This window comes from Centropristis striata, chromosome 19 (assembly GCF_030273125.1).
Source record: "Centropristis striata isolate RG_2023a ecotype Rhode Island chromosome 19, C.striata_1.0, whole genome shotgun sequence".
In the NCBI taxonomy this organism is placed as follows: Eukaryota; Metazoa; Chordata; class Actinopteri; order Perciformes; family Serranidae; genus Centropristis; species Centropristis striata.
Genome location: NC_081535.1, coordinates 32,648,892 through 32,669,096, shown reverse-complemented (window position 1 = coordinate 32,669,096; position 20,205 = coordinate 32,648,892). Strand labels below are relative to the sequence as shown.

The window sequence follows — 20,205 nt, the reverse complement described above, 5'->3', positions numbered from 1 at the left end:
TAATGCAAAATTAATCTTTGTTTGCATTTATTAATTTATTAACAATTAACAATTAAATCATAATAGCTCTTCATGCATTTATTTATTTATTAACTAACAATAATACAAGTCAGCTAATGCATTTTTATACACTACAGAAATTAATTAAAACCCATGGCAGTCTGACAAGTAGAAAGAAATTAATGCATGCAATGGAAAATATAAGCAACAATATAAATAACACTTGCAAAACTTGCAGAATCACCAGTATGGTCCTTGAAGTAAATATTCTGTCTGTGAGTGATTTTAAGGATTTAAGGTTCCTGGCTTACCTCTTCACCAAGGCAATATATGTTTTATTTAATTTCCCAGAATGAAGTTAGAATATTTATTTTACATAACATTAATTTATATATATATTGACATTCAATTTGTTGTTTTATATATTAGAGATTTTATTTTATTTTTTGTTTTTTTTGGTTCTTGAAAACAGTTGAAGGACAAGCTGCAAACACAGCAGACACTGTTTTAATTATTTTTCCCCCCAAAAAAGAGTCTTTGTCACTGTGAACAGAGCTCGGTGCGACGCCGGCTCCGTCTCAAAGCTTCACCACGACACCAAGAGACATCAAACTGGATCTGGAGACGTTTTAACACTGTGCGCTCACTGATACGAAGCGATGGACTGATGTCAAAACTCTAGCTGGAAGTTTGATTTATTTCCTCTGAGTTAATAGATGTTAACACATTTGGGTTGACAAAAAAGTGGCACGAAGACCAAATAACCCAGAGCAGCAAGTAGCTTAGGCACCATCTGCTGAAGTCTAGTGAAGGTTTCTACATATTCTCTGCACAACACTCCTAACACAGAGAATATAAGGTTAAAGCTTTGCTCTCAGAGGCTCTGGACTGTTTTAGGTTGTGAACAGAGCTGGAGAAAGGACTTTAGAGGTACTGAGGTCATGAGTCAAAGTCCAAAGTCTTTTATTTCTGTTTCCTTCTACTCTTTCAAAATGGAGTAGTTGTTTTTAAGGAATTGAGTGCTGCAGGAATGAGTCCTTGAACCAGGGAATCTGTGTTTTTTGAGTGGGATTAGGTTAGATGCCTGAATCAAGCTCTGTTGTTAGCACAAGCCTAACAGATTTGTTTTATAGGGCATATATATATATATATGGGGGACCTTTCTGGACCTAGGTGGACCAGGTCCCTTGTAACCCTTATTTATGAGGCTGAAAAAGCCCATTTAATAAGTTATGCTTTTTCTTCAGGTGATTGCATTTAGGCTTCGAAACTCTTCCGAAAATTGTGTTAATTTATGAAGATTAACTTGCTCAACAAACTGCATAAACGTGTGTATGGCACAGAGCTTATTTTCTGCATTAATCCAAAATCAAGTGGAAAAATCCTGGAAGACACTAACTTCCATGTTGGGGAATTTTCAGGGTTTGTCATCCCTGCAGCACTCTGTTAGACAAGAAAATTTAAACCTAATTTAATCTGTCAGCTAAGTACGAAGCTGCAGCCAGTACACGGTTAGCTTATCTTAGCATAGCATAAAGACTTGAAACAGGGGGAAACAGCTAGCCTGGCTTTGCAAACACAGAAGTGTTTAAACAAAAAGTTCTATAATCTTTAGTGCTAAGAAATCCCCATATATAACCCCACATAAAACAAACAAAGTGTTGTATTTACACTTCTGTCTTTTTACAAAGCTAATAAACAAAATGACATATTAATTAGTGAGCATTAGAAGTGCTTTTTAGTGCGAGGATAGCTATGTCCTCAGCTTTCAGTCTTTATGCTTGGCGAAGCTAACCACTTCATATTAAAAAAGGGATTTGAGAGTGGGATTGATCTTCAAGCTCTCTGTGAGGAAGCTTTTTATTTAACCTGCGTTTCACTCTTGCATTTGTTGACCTTTGACCTTGCAGTGAGCACCGGGGTTAAGGATTGACACTTTGTATACTGAAAACAATCACAGCACAATAACGTGATTAGATTTAATGGACAACAAAACATTCCACTGCATGTCTTCACACTGGTGATGTTAACCCTGTCAAACCCTCACGTTGCATCCTGTAACTAGACAGATGTAAGTTGTGTGTGTGTGTGTGTGTGTGTGTGTGTGTGTCTGTGTGTGTCCGTCCATATGGCACTTAAAAAACAATGTGAAGTAGATTTTATTGTGTGTGTAAATGACACTGAACCTACTCAACCCGTGTTTGGCGAAGACAGGGAGTTGGAGGCCGTTTGGTTGTGTTCCAGCGGAGATAAAGAGATTAAGACGACTGTAGCAGCTCTCTGAGCTCAGATGTTAAAGCTGCTAGCATGTAATCTACCTATTTTGTTTTTCCTGTGTATGCAGTGACACTGAAACAAGTTTAAGTGACTGTGAAGATGCATTGTTTTGCTGATGATATAGTTATTTATTTGAAAAAGATACAAATATGAACAACTGTTGTATAAGCTAGCACTGATTTGAAAAACACTTTAAACGTGTGAGTTACGTAGCGCAAAGTGAATATTCCAAAGCATTTCTCCTTTTGTGGGACGATTTCCCCAAAAACTGGTTGAACAACCTGCTCCGGGCCCCCGAGGTTCACTATGGTAGATGGTTTATTTATTCATTTTTTGGGTAAATGCAGCATAACAGACCAATATCAAAGGGATAGTTTAGATTATTTGAAGTGGGTTTGAATGATGTTCTTATCTACAGTAGATGGCAGTACCTTATTGGAATTAGCAATGTACTGCTGTAGATGTGGGCACCTAACAAACCAATACCAGTTGAAGTGTATGCTGTATTTAGAATACTTTCACTGTTTAACCTTGCTGTCAGACAGCCATGTGTAAGCTTAAACAGGGGTAAATAAGGAAGTTATCTATTCTCTCTTCAAAGCCACCAGACTCCATTGACAAAAATACAAATTTTACCTCGCAGAACACAGGAGTTGCTTGTGTACCGTGTTAGAAAAATTGCATGAGGAAACCTTGAAAATTGATAATCTGTCACCAACAGAAAAAACCTCACCATTTTTCTGCGCAGTGACAGATTATCAATTTTCAAGGTTTCCTCATGCAATTTTTCTAACAAATGGTGACCCCGACGTGATGGGGAGTGGGGGCTGGAGGACGAGTATTACATTAATTTTTTATATATGCTTGATCTGAAATTTAACCTGTATTTCTCTTTGGAAATAGATAACAGCCTGAATTCTTGCTGATACAACTGACATCCAGACTTTGTTGACAACAGCAGGGTACCCTAATCAAAAGGAAGTGGACGGAACCAATTTTTCTAACAACAGCTGCCTTGATCAGTTGGTTTGTTTGTGTTATTGTGTGACTTTGGTGAATGTGAAGTAACCTTTGAAAACACCAAAGTCCCACAATCAAAACATAAAAACTGAACAAAATCGAGGAGACCAGCAAGTCCTGTGAGGTAAAATTAAAAAATATATTTTTGTCAATGCAGTCTGGTGGATTTGAAGAGAAGAAATATTCTAAATTTACAGCAATTTTGCCAACTCTTTTCCAATAAAAGTAGCTATCACTGGCTCAAAAAGTAGCTAGGATTGTGACATCATTACACATAATTTGCATTAAAAAGCGATGTGCATGGTGCCAGAAGAGAGGAGGAGAAGCAGCATGTATTGGAACAAATTACAATAATATATTTCTCGTTTTTTCTGTAATGGTCTTTTTGGACATACAGTTGCTTAATCTATCGAAAAACGTTTAAAAATGTTTTAAAAAGATTTAGCTGCTGCAAAATCCAAACTATCCTTTTAGGGGTCTAAAAGTGGATTATTTCTGATCTTGAGGTCTTAAAAATGTCAAAATCTAGCTTGAAGACATTTTTTTTATTTCAGTTATGTGCTCACATGTTGATAAATGTATTTTTTAGAGTTTTACCCAATGACCAAATAGTGAACCTGGGGTCAGGCAATGCACAGAAAGTTGTGGAGGAATCAGGGGTCTTAGTCGGCCCCCAGCAACTTATTGTCCCCCCTGGGGGTCCTTGTAGCAGGTGATTCCAGTCATGGAGAAGATATCTGTGAAAACCATAGATTATATTCAGCAGGACCTTCCTGAGAAACCTGCTCATTAAATGGAAACATAGAGTCGACATAGCCTTACCCTCTATTGGAAGAAAATCTAGACCTGCCTGCTGGTTCATATAGGTCTAATGTAGCAATTGGTCTTATACTGGTTTCAAGTGAAGCCACTGGTTGGCTGTGTGACTCCCAGTTTGTGCACTGGGAATATGTGCAAACAATTGTTCTACCTATTAATATTGTATTTATTGTAAACATTGTATTTATTTATTGTTTTTTTTTGTTTTGTTATAGGCACCTGAAGGTGTGGTTCTGTAAAAATGGGCTTCCAGCTGTGAGACGCAGCTTTTATTGGGTGAATTTACCCAGAAAACACTGTGTTCAGTTCCCTGATTGCTGTTTGTGTGATTTTACTGTATATACTCTGTACATGAAGAGACGGGCATGGCTGTAATGCTGGGACAGATGTTGAAAAATAGGTCTATTTATAAAAGAGAGATGTTATTTCACATTTTATTTCCATTGTTTTGCCAGGAAGGCATTAAATAGCAATAAACATTGCACAGAGTTGACCTCAAATAATAATTTACTCCTCCTATCATTAGCTTTCTTCCATTTTTTTCATTAGATGTGATAACCAAAGCTTTTTTTCCCGTTCCCATCCTTCCCCCTTTCCTGCCATCCTGTATCCTCCTCTCCTCCCACACTTCCTCCTCACTTTTCCTCATCTATTTTTCACCCGTGCCCTTATCTCGACTCCTCTCCCGCCGCTCAAAAGTATTGAAATTCCTGCGGCTTTGACTGCCGGTCCGATCTGCTAAGCCCTTTTTATTGTTCAGACCCTTTTTTCTATCATGGGACTGGAGCGGGGGAGCAGGGCTTATCAGCAACTCCTGTAGTGTTGTTTTTAGCCGTGCAGCGGTGTGATGATTAGACCTGTACGAAGGTTAAATATTTTCTGGTTGCAGCGTTCTCAGGCCAGCAAGTTTTCCACGCTGTGTATCATTCACAACTTTGACTTGTTGGAGGTTTCATGCATGTGGAGCGATGCAAAGGTGAGGAGAGTACAGAGCCCCACAACAGGTTTTTGCATCTAAAATCATCCTTTTATTTAGGTTACTTTGCAACTTTGTAAGAGTTGCAGTGCAGATTTGAGGTAATTCAAACATTTAAAATACAAAGTAAAGTCCAGGCTGATATGTCTTTGAATCATAAACTCTAATATTAAAGTAATTTTCCCTTTTAATGTCCCCACAGGTGTGTCAGACATGTTTGTGAGTTTTTCTTTTATTGCAATGGTTGAACAAAGATGGAGGAACACTTCCAAACACGGACTGTGTAACTTTGAAGCAATGTGTACAAACTGTTTTATAAGTACTGTAAGGCATATGAAGAAATCTATGAGGTTAATAAACCTGAGATATATTTCTCTACAGAAAATCTGTCTGATTCATTCGCACCGTTTTCTTTTTTTCTGTGGATTTGCTGGAATTCTTTTGGTCTGCAGGACTTTTTTCACTTGACCTTAACTGATGTGAGAAATGTTTACAGGACATGTGGGTGGATCCTCAGATTCTGTTATCAAAAGGAAGCTGGTTATTATATTCTTGTCATTGCCAATCCTGCATTTCTTCTCATGCAATGACTGCACAGATGAAAATGGATTTTATTATCCCAAATATGACAGAGAATATGTTTTATTTATGACAAATTAAAAACTGTATTGTGGTAAGGTGCAAAATACTTAAAGTACAGGTTCACATTTGTTCAAATATGTCTTTATACAGTATACACATTACCATATGTACATTGAAAGAGCCACCAAAAAGTTTGTAAAAAAAAAAAAAAGGTACTTTGATTACCTTTGACCCATAGCCAGTGATATCTTCGCCAGAGTAGAGGTTTCAGAGTGTATACTGCATATTTAAATGTATTTATATATTCATTTATTTAAGAATTTATTTAAAAGCTATATTTCTCCATTTCATAGGCAAGTGTATTTGTTTATGTACCTATTTTTTTCCTTATTTCAGAGATTTTTTCAGTATTTTTTATTGCAGATGTATGCTTCTCTGTAATTAATTATAAAATGCCCCTGAATTATTTATTTAAAATAAATATTTCTGTCAATTAAATCCTGAAATAAATGAATAAACAAGACAATAAATGCAATAAATGTAAATATAAATAAATATTTATTATTTCATAGGCAAATGTATTTATTCTTTTATTTCAGATATTTTTTTAGGTTTTTATTGCAGGTGACTGCTTCTCTGTAATTGTAATGTCTGACAATAAATAATTTAAGATAAATAATAAATAAATAATTTTAAGTAAAGTACCCTCAAATAAATAAAAGAAAGTCCTTTGAAAAACATTTTTAAATATTTGTATTGCCGATGACTGCTAAATTACTTGATACATATTCGTACTGTTTTAAAAACAGACTTGTTCAGAGCGGGACTGTGATTGAATTTGCATTAAATCCGTGAATGTGCAGAGAGTCTAACAGGCCCCGAGTGATGAATGACTTGTTTTTATGAAACCTAACAAAGATGGGCGTGAGCTGCTTCTTGTTTTCTGCTCTTTTATTGGCTGTGAGCTCACACTGACTCCAATTCGCCGCTTCTAAGGAGAGGCGGTGCGGTAAAAAACACAAAAACAGTCAGAATCCAGCCCCAAAATGAAGAGTTATCCGTTAACTCCGCCTTGTACGTGTGGATCCAAAATGGCCGCCGCGCAGCTCAGTTGCCGCGTCCGCTCTGTTTGGCTGGCTCAGCCCCGGGGGGGGCGGGGCCACTGCGGGGCTCGGAGTCACATGACCCGCGCAGAGCCAGGCTGACCAATTCCAATATGGTGGCCAGCTTGGCAGGTCTACGGTTCCTGTTGATGATATTGTTGTTCTGCGGGATCAGGTACGGCGCCTGCAACCAGGGAGCTCCGCCGGTCCTGGGGCTGCGACTGGAAGATCCGGCGGGGCTGGTGTGCATGAAGGATCGGATCCTCTCGGCGCCAGAGGGAGCCACGTTCAAGCTCCGGCTCTTCGGGACCGAGCTGAATGGAAGCTGGCCGTGGGTGGCGTTCGCAGGGGCAGCTGGCGGAGCCGCCGGGGCGGTCGGGGATGCGCCTGACCCGTGCGGGACCGAGTCCAACCGCCGCGAGTCCGCCTTCCAGGTGACGGGAGGCTTCGCGCCGGATGAGGCGTTCAGCGGGCTGATAACGGTCACAGTCCGGCGGAGGAGCATCTCAGCGGGGGCAGCTGGCCGCGAGCAGACCCACCACCACCTGTGCGTGCTGAGCGGGGGGAAATGGGCATCCGCGGGCCCGGACAGGCTGCGGATCAACACCGACAAGGGTCTGCCCGCGGACTACATCCCTCCGTGGGGTCTGGCCCTGCTCATAGTGCTGCTGCTGCTGGTCTGCGGGCTGCTGAGGACCGTGAACCTGAGCCTGCTGTGGCTGGACCCCGTGGAGCTCTACGTCCTCCACAGCTGCGGGTCCGAGGAGGAGAAGCGGGCGGCCAAGCGCCTCGAGCCGATCAGGAGGAGAGGAAACTTCCTGGTGAGTTTATGGCAGAGGAAAATGAAAATATTGTTTGTGGATAGAAGTTTTTATTGGCAAGAATCTGGCGTGGTATTGTATAATACATATCATGATACAAAACATAAATATGCCTGTGAAATAAATACATATGGCTATAAAATAAATAAATAAAAAGTAGATAAATTCTAAACACAAATGCCTGTGGAAAAAATAAACATGACTTTGAAAAAATCATGAAATAAATTATACAAAAAACATAAACGTACCTCTGAAATAAATTCATGGTTATAGAGTAAATCCTGTGATAAAGTGTAAATTTGGCGATACAATACATATCATGATACAAAACATAAATATGCCTGTGAAAAAAATACATATGGCTATGAAATAAATCCTGAAGTAAACAAATTCTAAACACAAATGCCTGTGGAAAAAATAAACATGACTTTTGAAAAAATAATGAAATAAATTATACAAAAAACATAAACGTTATAGAGTAAATCTTGTGATAAAGTGTAAATCTGGCGATACAATACATATCATGATACAAAACATAAAAACATAATGTTTTACAAAATATTGTTTGTAGATAGAAGTTTTTATTGGCAAGAATCTGGCGATACAATACATATCATGATACAAAACATAAATATGCCTGTGAAATAAATACATATGGCTATGAAGTAAATCCTGAAGTAAACAAATTCTAAACACAAATGCCTGTGGAAAAAATAAACATGACTTTTAAAAAAATCATGAAATAAATTATACAAAAAACATAAACGTTATAGAGTAAATCTTGTGATAAAGTGTAAATCTGGCGATACAATACATATCATGATACAAAACATAAAAACATAAATATGCCTGTGAAATAAATACATATGGCTATGAAATAAATCCTGAAGTAAATAAATTCTAAACACAAATGCCTGTGGAAAAAATAAACATGACTGAAAAAAATCATGAAATAAATCATTAAAAAAAACATAAACATAAAAATAAATCATACAAAAAACATAAACGTACCTCTGAAATAAATTCATGGTTATAGAGTAAATCCTGTGATAAAGTGTAAATTTGGCGATACAATACATATCATGATACAAAACATAAAAACATAAATATGCCTGTGAAATAAATACATATGGCTATTAAATAAATCCTGAAGTAAATACATTCTAAACACAAATGCCTGTGGAAAAAATAAACATGACTTTTAAAAAAAATCTTGAAATAAATTATACAAAAAACATAAACGTACCTCTGAAATAAATTCATGGTTATAGAGTAAATCTTGTGATAAAGTGTAAATTTGGAATGAAATAAATGAATAAACAAGACAATAAATGCAATTAATATAAAAATATAAATAAATATTTATTATTTCATAGGCAAATGTATTTATTCTTTTATTTAAGAGATTTTTAAGGTTTTTATTGCAGGGGACTGCTTCTCTGTAATTGTAGTGTCTGACAATAAATAATTTGAATTTTAAGTAAAGTTCCCTCAAATAAACTTCCTGGTAAGTTTATGGCAGAGTAAAATGAAAATATTGTTTGTAGATAGAAGTTTTTATTGGCAAGAATCTGGCGATACAAAACATAAAAACATAAATATGCCTGTGAAATAAATACATATGGCTATGAAATAAATCCTGAAGTAAATAAATTCTAAACACAAATGCCTGTGGAAAAAATAAACATGACTTTTAAAAAAAATCATGAAATAAATTATACAAAAAACATAAACGTACCTCTGAAATAAATTCATGGTTATAGAGTAAATCTTGTGATAAAGTGTAAATTTGGCGATACAATACATATCATGATACAAAAAAAATAAACACATAAATATGCCTGTGAAATAAATACATATGGCACATATAAATATGTAACCACGTTTTTATTTTTCTAATTCTTATTTAATTTTTTTAGTGTCCTTTTATTTCCACATGCTATTTTTTTCCCAGTCCTTTTTAAATGTAAAGAATTACATTTTTAATTAATTAAAAATGATCCTCTAAAATAAATAAATACAAAATGCCTTTGAAATAAATACAATGACTATGAATTAAATCCTGAAATAAATCCTGAAATAAATAAATAAATATATAAACAAACAAAGCAATAAATGTATTTTAGTGATACATTTTTGGGCTGGAATGCAAATAGAACTTATCTTTGTGGATTTTGCACAGATATGAAGGTGCTCAGAAGGCTGTTTTCGAAAACACAGAACTTTCTTATTTAACATTTTGTACATACAATGTATTATTTTGCCAACTACATCAGCATCTGTTGAGAAGAAGTGCCACACTGTTTCTTTTTAGCTATGTGCAGCTGTAGAGGAGTGAACATTGTATTTGTTCTGAGCTCCGCCAGAGAAACTAATGATCAGTGCCTGGAATTCATTTTTCAAACTGGGGAGGAATTCTCCCTTCAAAGCTTCAAATAAGGGGGATATTTTTTATTGCTTCGGTATTTTAAGATGTGTATCGTATCGTTTTAAAAGTGTGTATACCTATAACGGACTCATGTGATATATTGCCTAATTTTAGGAAAACTGTCAACATCATAATTTTCAGTAATTTCATGTTTGCTTCAATATTCTAATTTTTATTGAACAATATATTAAAATGATCATGGTTTGATTTTTTTCTTGAGTCTGTAGATTATGTTTTCCTATGTCCTGTTAGGGGTGGGCGATATGGCCCTAAAAGAATATCACGATATTGCAGGCTATTTTGCGATATTCTTGACGATATTAGGAAATACTTAAAAAGATATAGAAAATATGATTTTTTTCCCCCGTCTGTATAAATGAATAAAAATCTAAAATTTAGTTTAAAGTACAAATCTCAACAGTTGCCAAATACAAAAAATTTACTCTCGACTCTTGAGTATGAGCAAATAATAAAAATAAGCATTCAGGGGTTCCGGGGGCATAATTTAATGACATTTTGTAAAGGAGAATAAAGGTTCTTGTATGTTTTATTTAAGGCATCTTATTTTGACAGTCTTCTCGTAAATTCTGTGGTGGATTCTCTTAACATACCGTGCTCTTATTTTGAAAGCTGCATGTGTTTAGCAACAGGGCATAAGTAGCTTTTTGTGATTAAAACAACTTTAATTGTTAGCTAATGTTAGCTCGCAGCTAACAAACGGCATAATGCCCGTACTAGTTCATAGTATTTAATTTGGTAGGAATGTTGCCAATATCATGATATGCTTTTTTTTTTAACCATAAAAAAAACCCCCAATATTATCATGAACGATACGATATGGCACACCCCTATGTCCTGTGAATGAGAAAATGTCCTTTCCTTTCCATTGCAGACATGTTCCCTGCTGTTCCTGTCCGCTGTGGGACACTCTGTCCTCGGCGTCCTCCTGTACCGCGCGCTGGGCTCCATCCTCTCTGCCGTCTTCACCAGCGGCTTCCTGATCTTCTTCCTGGCTGAGCTGGCTCCTCACATCCTCTGCTCCGGTTACGGGTTCCAGTTGGCGCCGGGGCTCACCTGGCTGGCCCAGGTCTGTCTGGTGCTCACCTGTCCCCTGTCCTGTCCTCTGGGACTGATCCTGGACCTGGCGCTGAGGAGGGACATCAGCACCTGTGGGATAAGAGAGAGGGCCATGGAGATGATCCGCACCAGTGTCAACGACCCGTACAGGTGAGGAAAGACTCGCACTGCGTCCTGTCTCACCGCGTCCTGTCTCACTGCGTCCTGTCTCATCCACACTGCGTCCTGTCTCACTGCATCCTGTCTCATCCACACTGCGTCCTGTCTCACTGTGTCCTGTCTCACTGCGTCCTGTCTCATCCACACTGCGTCCTGTCTCACTGCGTCCTGTCTCACTGCATCCTGTCTCATCCACATTGCGTCCTGTCTCACTGTGTCCTGTTTTATCCACACTGTGTCCTGTCTCACTGCGTCCTGTCTCATCCACACTGTGTCCTGTCTCACTGCGTCCTGTCTCATCCACACTGTGTCCTGTCTCACTGCGTCCTGTCTCATCCACACTGTGTCCTGTCTCACTGCGTCCTGTCTCATCCACACTGCGTCCTGTCTCACTGCGTCCTGTCTCATCCACACTGCGTCCTGTCTCATCCACACTGCGTCCTGTCTCACTGCATCCTGTCTCACTGCATCCTGTCTCATCCACACTGTGTCCTGTCTCACTGTGTCCTGTCATATCCCCACTGCGTCCTGTCTCACTGAGTCCTGTCTCACTGCGTCCTGTCTCACTGGGTCCTGTCTCACTGCGTCCTGTCTCACTGGGTCCTGTCTCTTCCACACTGTACTGTCTCACTGCGTCCTGTCTTTTCCACAGTGCGTCCTGTCTCACTGCGTCCTGTCTTTTCCACAGTGCGTCCTGTCTCACTGCGTCCTGTCTCATCCACACTGCATCCTGTCTCACTGAGTCCTGTCTCACTGAGTCCTGTCTCACTGCGTCCTGTCTCACTGGGTCCTGTCTCTTCCACACTGTGTCCTGTCTCACTGCATCCTGTCTTATCCACACTGTGTCCTGTCGCACTGCGTCCTGTCTTATCCACGCTGTGTTCTGTCTCACTGCGTCCTGTCTCACTGCGTCCTGTCTCATCCACATTGCGTCCTGTCTCACTGCATCCTGTCTTATCCACACTGTGTCCTGTCGCACTGCGTCCTGTCTTATCCACGCTGTGTTCTGTCTCACTGCGTCCTGTCTCACTGCGTCCTGTCTCATCCACATTGCGTCCTGTCTCACTGCATCCTGTCTTATCCACACTGCGTCCTGTCTCACTACATCCCGTCTCATCCACACTGCGTCACTGTGTCCTGCGTCACTGTGTCCTGCGTCACTGTGTCCTGTGTCACTGCGTTCTGTCCCATTGTCTCCTGTCTCATCCACACTGTGTCCTGTCTCACTTTGTCCTGTCTCACTGCGTCCTGTCTCACTGTGTCCTGCGTCACTGCGTTCTGTCGCACTGTCTCCTGTCTCATCCACACTGTGTCCAGTCTCACTGCGACCTGTCTTTTCCACACTGTGTCCTGTCTCACTGCATCTTGTCTCATCCACGATGTGTCCTGTCTCACTGCGTCCGGTCTCATCCACACTGCGTCCTGTCTCACTGCGTCCTGTCTCATCCACACTGCGTCCTGTCTCACTGCGTCCTGTCTCATCCACACTGCGTCCTGTGTCACTGTGTCCTATCTCACTGCGTCCTGTCTCACTGTGTCCTGTCTCATCCCCACTGCATCCTGTCTCATCCACACTGTGTCCTGTCTCACTGTGTCCTGTCTCACTGCGTCCTGTCTCATCCACACTGTATCCTGCGTCACTGCGTCCTGTCTTATCCACACTGCGTCCTGTCTCACTGGGTCCTGTCTCACTGGGTCCTGTCTCATCGCATCCTGTCTCATCCATACTGTCTCATCACACTCCGTCCTGTCTCACTGCGTCCTGTCTCATCCACACTGCGTCCTGTCTCACTGCATTCTGTCTCACTGCATTCTGTCTCATCCATACTGTCTCATCACACTATGTCCTGTCTCACTGCTTCTTGTCTCCTCTGTTTCTGTCCCAGTGAGTTTGTGAAGGCAGAGTTCAGGTCTGGTGGGATGCTGCGCAGTAAGACAGTGGAGGACATCCTGACCCCCCTGAAGGACTGCTTCATGCTGCCCAGCTCGGCCGTCCTCGACTTCTCCACCATGTCTGAGATCATGCAGAGTGGATACACCCGGGTGCCCATCTACGAGGAGGAAAGGTGGGACAGACAACAGTTATCATTTACTAAATTCACTATTAATTGACTTCATTCTCTAAATTGCTATGAAGTTAATTATAGGAAATTAATAAATTAATGTAAATACTAAAAAAAAGACTCAATAAATAAGCCTAGTCTAGTTTTTTATTTAAGAAAAGAATGGTTTTCAAATTGCTACTATTATTGATTTCATAGGCCATTTTATTTAAAAATTGGATATTTTGTGTTATTATTATTATTATTATTATTATTATTATTAATAATAATAATAATAAATACTAAATAATAAAAGAGCTGTATATTAATTTATATTATATATCTATAATATACATGAATATAATAATTATAATAATTACAATATATAACATATATATTAATACATCATATGTATGTGTGTATATATATATATATATATATATATGTGTATATATATGTATATGTTATATATTGTAATATATTTATCTTGTCTTTAGCAATTTATCTTATTTTCTCTATGTTCATATATATTTAAATTCTAATAACAGAGAAACTGTGACACAGTACCCTCCCAGGGATTAATAAATATAATAATAATTATTATTATTATTTTTTTTATTATTATTATTATTATTATAAAAAAGGTTGTAATGATGCTGGTTCTTTCTCCTAACGGCAGCTTTGGTCAGAACACACAGAGCAGTTCAATGTTTAAAGAAAGAACCTGTTATTGTTTAAACTTTCGACTTGGATTTCACTTGAACTGGTAGTGTTGGTTTAGTAACCCGTGATAACACAGAACAAAAGCACACACACACACACACACACACACACACACACACACACACACACACACTACATACACACAAACTGTGCACACAAAGTAGAAATGCTATTTAGTTTCTCCACATGTATGAGTCACACCCACTCATCACCATATGTGTGGTCTTGCAGGTCCAACATCGTGGAGATCCTGTACGTGAAGGACTTGGCTCTGGTCGACCCGGACGACTCCACCCCGATGACCACCATCACCAAGTTCTACAACCACCCGCTGCACTACGTCTTCAACGACACCAAGCTGGACGCCATGCTGGAGGAGTTCAAGAAAGGTGTGTGAGCGCTCAAACACAGAATACAACAGCAGAGGCTTCTGTGCTGTGATGTTCTTCACATTTTGGTAACCGGTCAAATAAAAACCTGCCTGGCTAGATACCACCAGTTGTTATCTGGATCTTTTTGAAATATATTTTACTGAAGTAGTCTTTTCTGTGATTTGACTTCTTGATATTTCTTCTTACTACCAGGAAACTCTCACATGGCCATCGTCCAGAAGGTGAACAACGAGGGGGAGGGGGATCCGTTCTACGAGGTTCTGGGATTGGTCACCTTAGAGGACGTCATCGAGGAGATCATCAAGTCAGAGATCCTGGATGAGTCTGACGGTTACTGTAAGTGTGTTTCTTGTTAATGTGTTGATTTATTTAGCAGCTAGCAGCTATTATATATGTAACCGGTGGAGGCTACTCTGCGTTGTGTAAAATTGACGCTCAGACCAGTTTTCCTGTTGGAGGCGATCTCCGTTTATTCTCACAGCCTGACAGATACAATTAAAAGAAACAATTTCCAGTTAGTCCTGCCCTCAACTTCAGCTCCTACACAAATGTACAAAAGTATATTACAGATTTTGACATTTAAAACAACATTTAAGCATAACGGTCAATTAACGGACATACACAGGAAAGAAATGCAGCTTACCTCTGCCATCAACAGTCACAAACGGGCAGAGGTACGCGCGAGGACCCAATATATAGTAAACGGACACACAAAAATGACGTGGATTACAGAAGCTTAATGAAACACAAGCACAAGCAGACTAAAGAGGATAACATGTCAGGTAAGAACTATATATACAGATTTTGGGAAATTATAATACAAGAAATCAAAACTAAATAACTATCTTATTTGCAATATTTCTGTACAATTTTATATTATATATTAGCCTTGTTACATATATATATATATATATAGACACATGTGCTTTTTCGCTCACAGTCTGACATGGAATCAGACAATCACTTATTTCTATTTGCTGAATGTCAGAATTCTTTTTTTAAATGAATGATGTTTTTATTACTTTTTTCAAAGTCAGAAGATTACATACACTAAGATTACTATGCCTTTAAACCAGGGGTCCCCAAACTACGGCCTGCGGGCCACTTCCAGCCCGCCAAAGCAATTGGAGTGGCCCACTTAACTATCCCAAACAATTCCTCTAAACATGGCCTGTTTTTTTAAATTGCATTTATTATATATTTATTTAGAAAATATCCACATGTAAAGATTAAGGTAGACGTTCTAATTAAAATTTACCTTATTTGTGAATTATTTACAGTAGTAGCAAATTTTCACCCCCTCACACAATGGTATATTCTGATCTACGTGATGCCAAGCCGTAAGCGTCAAGTTTTCGCGGGCAAGGCAAGCTAACGTCTAGTCTTTGGAAGCTTCTGATAGGCTTATTGACAACATTTGACATAATTCGAGACACACCTGTGGATGTATTTTAAGGCACACCTGAAACACACTGCTTCTTTGTGTAACATCATGGGAAATGATTCAAGAGAAATCAGCCAAGATATCAGGAAGAGAATTGTGGACTTGCACAAGTCTGGTTCATCCTTGGGTGCAATTTTCAGATGCCTGAAGGTTCCACATTCATCTGCTCAAACAATAATAATAATCTGATTTAATGTCAGACAGCGAGAAAAAAAAGATTATGTGTCTTTTTATAAAGTGTATGTAAACTTCTGGTTTCAAGCGTATATGTGTGTGTGTGTGTGTGTGTGTGTGTGTTTATGAAACCTTTCCTCCTCCTGCAGTGGACAGGAAGGTGAAGCGTCCTCTCACTCCTCTGGAGATTCCTCTGGAGCCTCGCAGCGTCCACGAGGAGTTTTCTCTCTTCAAGCCTCCTGAAGGAGAACCCAAGATCCGGACCTCACCACAACTCCTGCTGGCCACACACCGCTTCCTGTCCAGAGGTGATTATCTGACAATATTTACCTACTGACCTGCTGCAAAAAGCTTGATTGTGTCCAGTCAGATGTATGAGAGGCCTACTGTTCATGTTTGAATGGTCTTTGATGATTTTAGGTTGTAGAAAGTCCTCTTTCTAAAGAGGTTTAGATGACAACTGAAAGGGCAACATGCCAGTAAGAAAAGAAGAAATCAATGGTAAATAAATTGTCAATGATAAAAGAAACTGGAAGCTTAGCATTAAAATGTGTGCAGATTTAAACATGAACAGGTTTGTTTCAGTGTCCCAATGACGCCTAAACCAGCTGGAATTACACTAGTGTTCAAAAATAATAGCAGTCCAATGTGACTAACCAGATTAATCAGGTCTTTAGTATATTTTTTATTGCTACATGGTAAACAAGGTACCAGTAGGTGCAGTAGATTCTCAGAAAACCAACAAGACCCAGCATTGGTGATATGCAGCTCTTAAGGCTGTGCAATTGGGCAATTAGTTGAAAGGGGTGTGTTAAAATATACTAAAGACCTGGATTAATCTGGTTAGTCACATTAGACTGCTATTATTTTGAACACTACTGTGGCAGGCAACCTCCACATATTCTACATATTGAAGTATTGTCATGTTTCCAGGCTCTCCTGTCCTCTCCTCTCTGCTCTGTGTAACAGATTTTCAGTGTCACGTGACCGTTGGTCTCAGCAGAATCAATCATGAGCAGAGTTTAATGTTTTTTAACAGGATCTGGTTCGTTAAAGTGATTCTGACAGAAATAAAACTATTTTGAGCGTCTTTTTCAAAGAGAAGCTTTCATAACAGATGACCCATTCAAGGACTGTTGGAAAGTGCAAATTCTGATGATAATACCTGTTTTTTTACAGTTTCTTTCTATGACAAATGGTGGATTTTGGGCGATTCTTAAAAGAAAACCTATCTTTTAGCTTCAGAGTGCTAGATCCCATGGATGAGTGTGATCTATAGAAACACTCTGGATGTGTGTTTGGATGCATTGACTGTGAACAAAAGGAGGCAGGCCCCTTTAGAAATGGAGCCAGTTGAATCTCTGGTCACACTACAGCAAAAACAAGTTGCCCCAGTGACACGTGTCAGCCCTGAAAACAGAGTCGGTGCTAACATGGTTGGAGTGGATATTGAGAATAACAGGTGGCAATATTCTTGAAAGGAATTGTAATTTGCCCTGGTATAATAGGCCAAAGTATAATGTTTCTTTAGCTGTATGTGTTCACATTTCTCCAAATTGGTGCCATTAAAAGGCTGCAGAATCAGCTGTTAGCAGCTCCTGTTAGCAGTGTACTTTGCATGTTCCGATAACTATCACTGCATTACTTTGATACTGAAGAAAACTTAAAAACATGATTATTCTCAGGCAAGTTCTGCAGATATATTAAGCACATTTTTCCTATGAATTCTAAGCAGATTTATGGACATTTATAGACAACAAACATGATAATAATAATATCCCTTTATTTTTATTCAAAAATATCCATCATCTGTGTGTTCATTAGTGACTGAGTTATTATTCTTAGAACGAATATAATTTTGATGCAAATGGTGCAATTTTCCTTCTGCTGTATTTTTACCATTTTTTTGGGGCAGCTGCCCTCTGCTAATTGTCTGTGAATAATAGCACTGAAGGCACATTTGCACTCTATGAATTAATATTTTTGCTCATTTACTTGCCAGCGACCAACCAACCTCTCTGGGGGAAAGGCTAACCCTAAAAGTCTAATTAGATTAGAAATTAGAGCTTAGTAGCTTTTTTTTCCCAACAAAAATGTCCAGTTTGCACGATTAATGGAAGTTTGAATCATTTAATTTGTGGTCCAAACTATTTTAAATGTAAATAATAAATCTGGTGTCTGAATTATACCGATTTGAAACAGCTTTTATTGAAAGAAAAATATCAGTTCAACAGCTGATTACAGACTGTTTAGAAGTCAAATATGTGACGGAACAGAAAGATTGAGTGAGTTTGTGTTTGACTCATAGACTGTATATAAATAATGGTCACCGTGACGTCACCCGTTGGTTTGTGGCCCGTTGGAGGCATTACACTCGTCGCCATCTTGTTTCTGATACAGGAAGCAGACCATATTTGGACTGTGGAGGAGGAGAGGGATCTGATCACTGACTACAGCCTCTCTACACCTCAACCTGACTGATAGAAGCTGCTGCTAATTCATGTTAGCATTAACTGGAGCATTAACTGGGATGTTAGTTTTGGCTAGCAAAAAAACAAAAACAAAATGTTTGTTTCTTACCTCAGAAAACTGAGCAGCGACTCCTTGGAGTGTCTGTTAGTCCAACCAAACGCTGAACAAGACATTTAATGAGCAAAACGTTCAAATAAACTGTCATTAAGTGAAAATACAGTGAAAGGGTCAAAGTTATGAGACCAAATCCTCTTTTCTATCTATATAACGTTATATATAACTTTATTGACACGTTGCCGTGGATACGCATTGCTCTGCTTCTCTCCTGGTGACGGCTCGCCTTGTTAGTGACCTGTCAATCAAAGGTAGCCCCGCCCCAAATCATACGATTCTTTATCTTCTATTTTCTTCTAAATGGGGCCATTATTAGAACTATTGACATCAAATTGTCTTGAAAAAGAGTTTTTACTAGCGATTGAGACCATAGTGTTGTCCTGAAAAAAATTTCTGAGGTAATAAATCAAGTGAGAAGTTTTCAAATTTTGCACTGAAATGAATGGGCAGATTCTTTTTGCAGCCAAACTTAGCGCCCCCTGCTGGAATTTTCGGTGGATTGCAGGCTTAAGGCACTTCCTGGTTTGCCTCCATGCTCAGACACGGAGGTTCAACTGGTTTGACTGTGAAGCTCACACTGACAGGATCAGTCACAGTTTAACAGCCACATGTAATGATTGTGATTCTGTTAAATATTACAATTCAAGGTATTTGAGCTCCATTTGTCCAGACAGTTGCCCCCCCCCAGACAGCCAGTTCACCATGTCTCTTTGACCTTTGACCCCTGCAGAGGTGTCACACTTCAGCCCCGGACGGGTGTCTGAGAAGGTCCTGTTCCACCTCCTCCGTCACCCCAGCGTCAACCAGGAAGTGCACTTTGACACCAACAACCGGCTGAGCCCAGATCACTACCTGTACACACGCAACCACCCGGTCGACTATTTCATCCTGCTGCTGCAGGTACGTCAGCCTCATTTATTTATTTATTTATTTATTTATTTTGGCCCACCACCACCCCCCCACTTTTGGAGGACAACTTTATTTTTATTTACATAGCAAAAAAAAAAGGACAAACAACTTGAACAGAAAATAAGGTAAATAATTAAAAAAATAAAAATAAAGAGTAGATATTTACAACACCAGTTGTTGTTTACGTTGATTTCTGACGAAATGAGACTCAAAGTTGAGCGCACATTTATATCCAAAGTATCACATCACAGTCATGTTTTCTCTCCTGCACGTGCGAGGAAGGGATCAATATTATAAGAAAATGAGATATGAGCTTAGACTGCAGGGAGAAAAGGAACATAAAGATAAAAAGAGACATAAAAGAGACAATTTGACATATCAGTTTGAATTCATTTATTTATTTTATTTAATATAATTAAAACAACAGTTTGAAGTCTCTAACATCTATTGATATAAGCACATACAAAATTGTAGTATAAGAATATAAAGCAAATAAAAAGCATAGAGTGCATAAATTAAGCAAATTGCAACACAATAATGGTATTATTATATAAAATAAATAAATAAAATTAAATAAAATAAAAAAACATGGACATGGGTAATTACTGTAGCACTTTATATATATTATTATTATTATTATTATTATTATATATTTCACTATGATTTATTTCTT

The 20,205-nt window shown here is 38.7% G+C and overlaps 1 protein-coding gene across 2 annotated transcripts in view; it reads left to right on the top strand.

Moving 5' to 3' along the window:
* Nucleotides 1-6,692: 6,692 nt before the first annotated feature.
* LOC131992030 (metal transporter CNNM3) overlaps nt 6,693-20,205 on the top strand; it is a 21,116-nt gene continuing 7,603 nt past the window's right edge. The window contains exons 1-7 of one of the 2 annotated variants that reach the window (XM_059357374.1): nt 6,693-7,598; nt 10,919-11,253; nt 13,149-13,328; nt 14,259-14,416; nt 14,612-14,755; nt 16,187-16,345; nt 19,354-19,523. In XM_059357374.1, coding sequence (XP_059213357.1) covers nt 6,891-7,598; nt 10,919-11,253; nt 13,149-13,328; nt 14,259-14,416; nt 14,612-14,755; nt 16,187-16,345; nt 19,354-19,523 — 1,854 coding nt within the window. In that variant the 5' untranslated portion in view covers nt 6,693-6,890. The remainder of the gene's footprint in view (nt 7,599-10,918; nt 11,254-13,148; nt 13,329-14,258; nt 14,417-14,611; nt 14,756-16,186; nt 16,346-19,353; nt 19,524-20,205) is intronic. The other variant, XM_059357373.1, reaches the window with a different exon arrangement.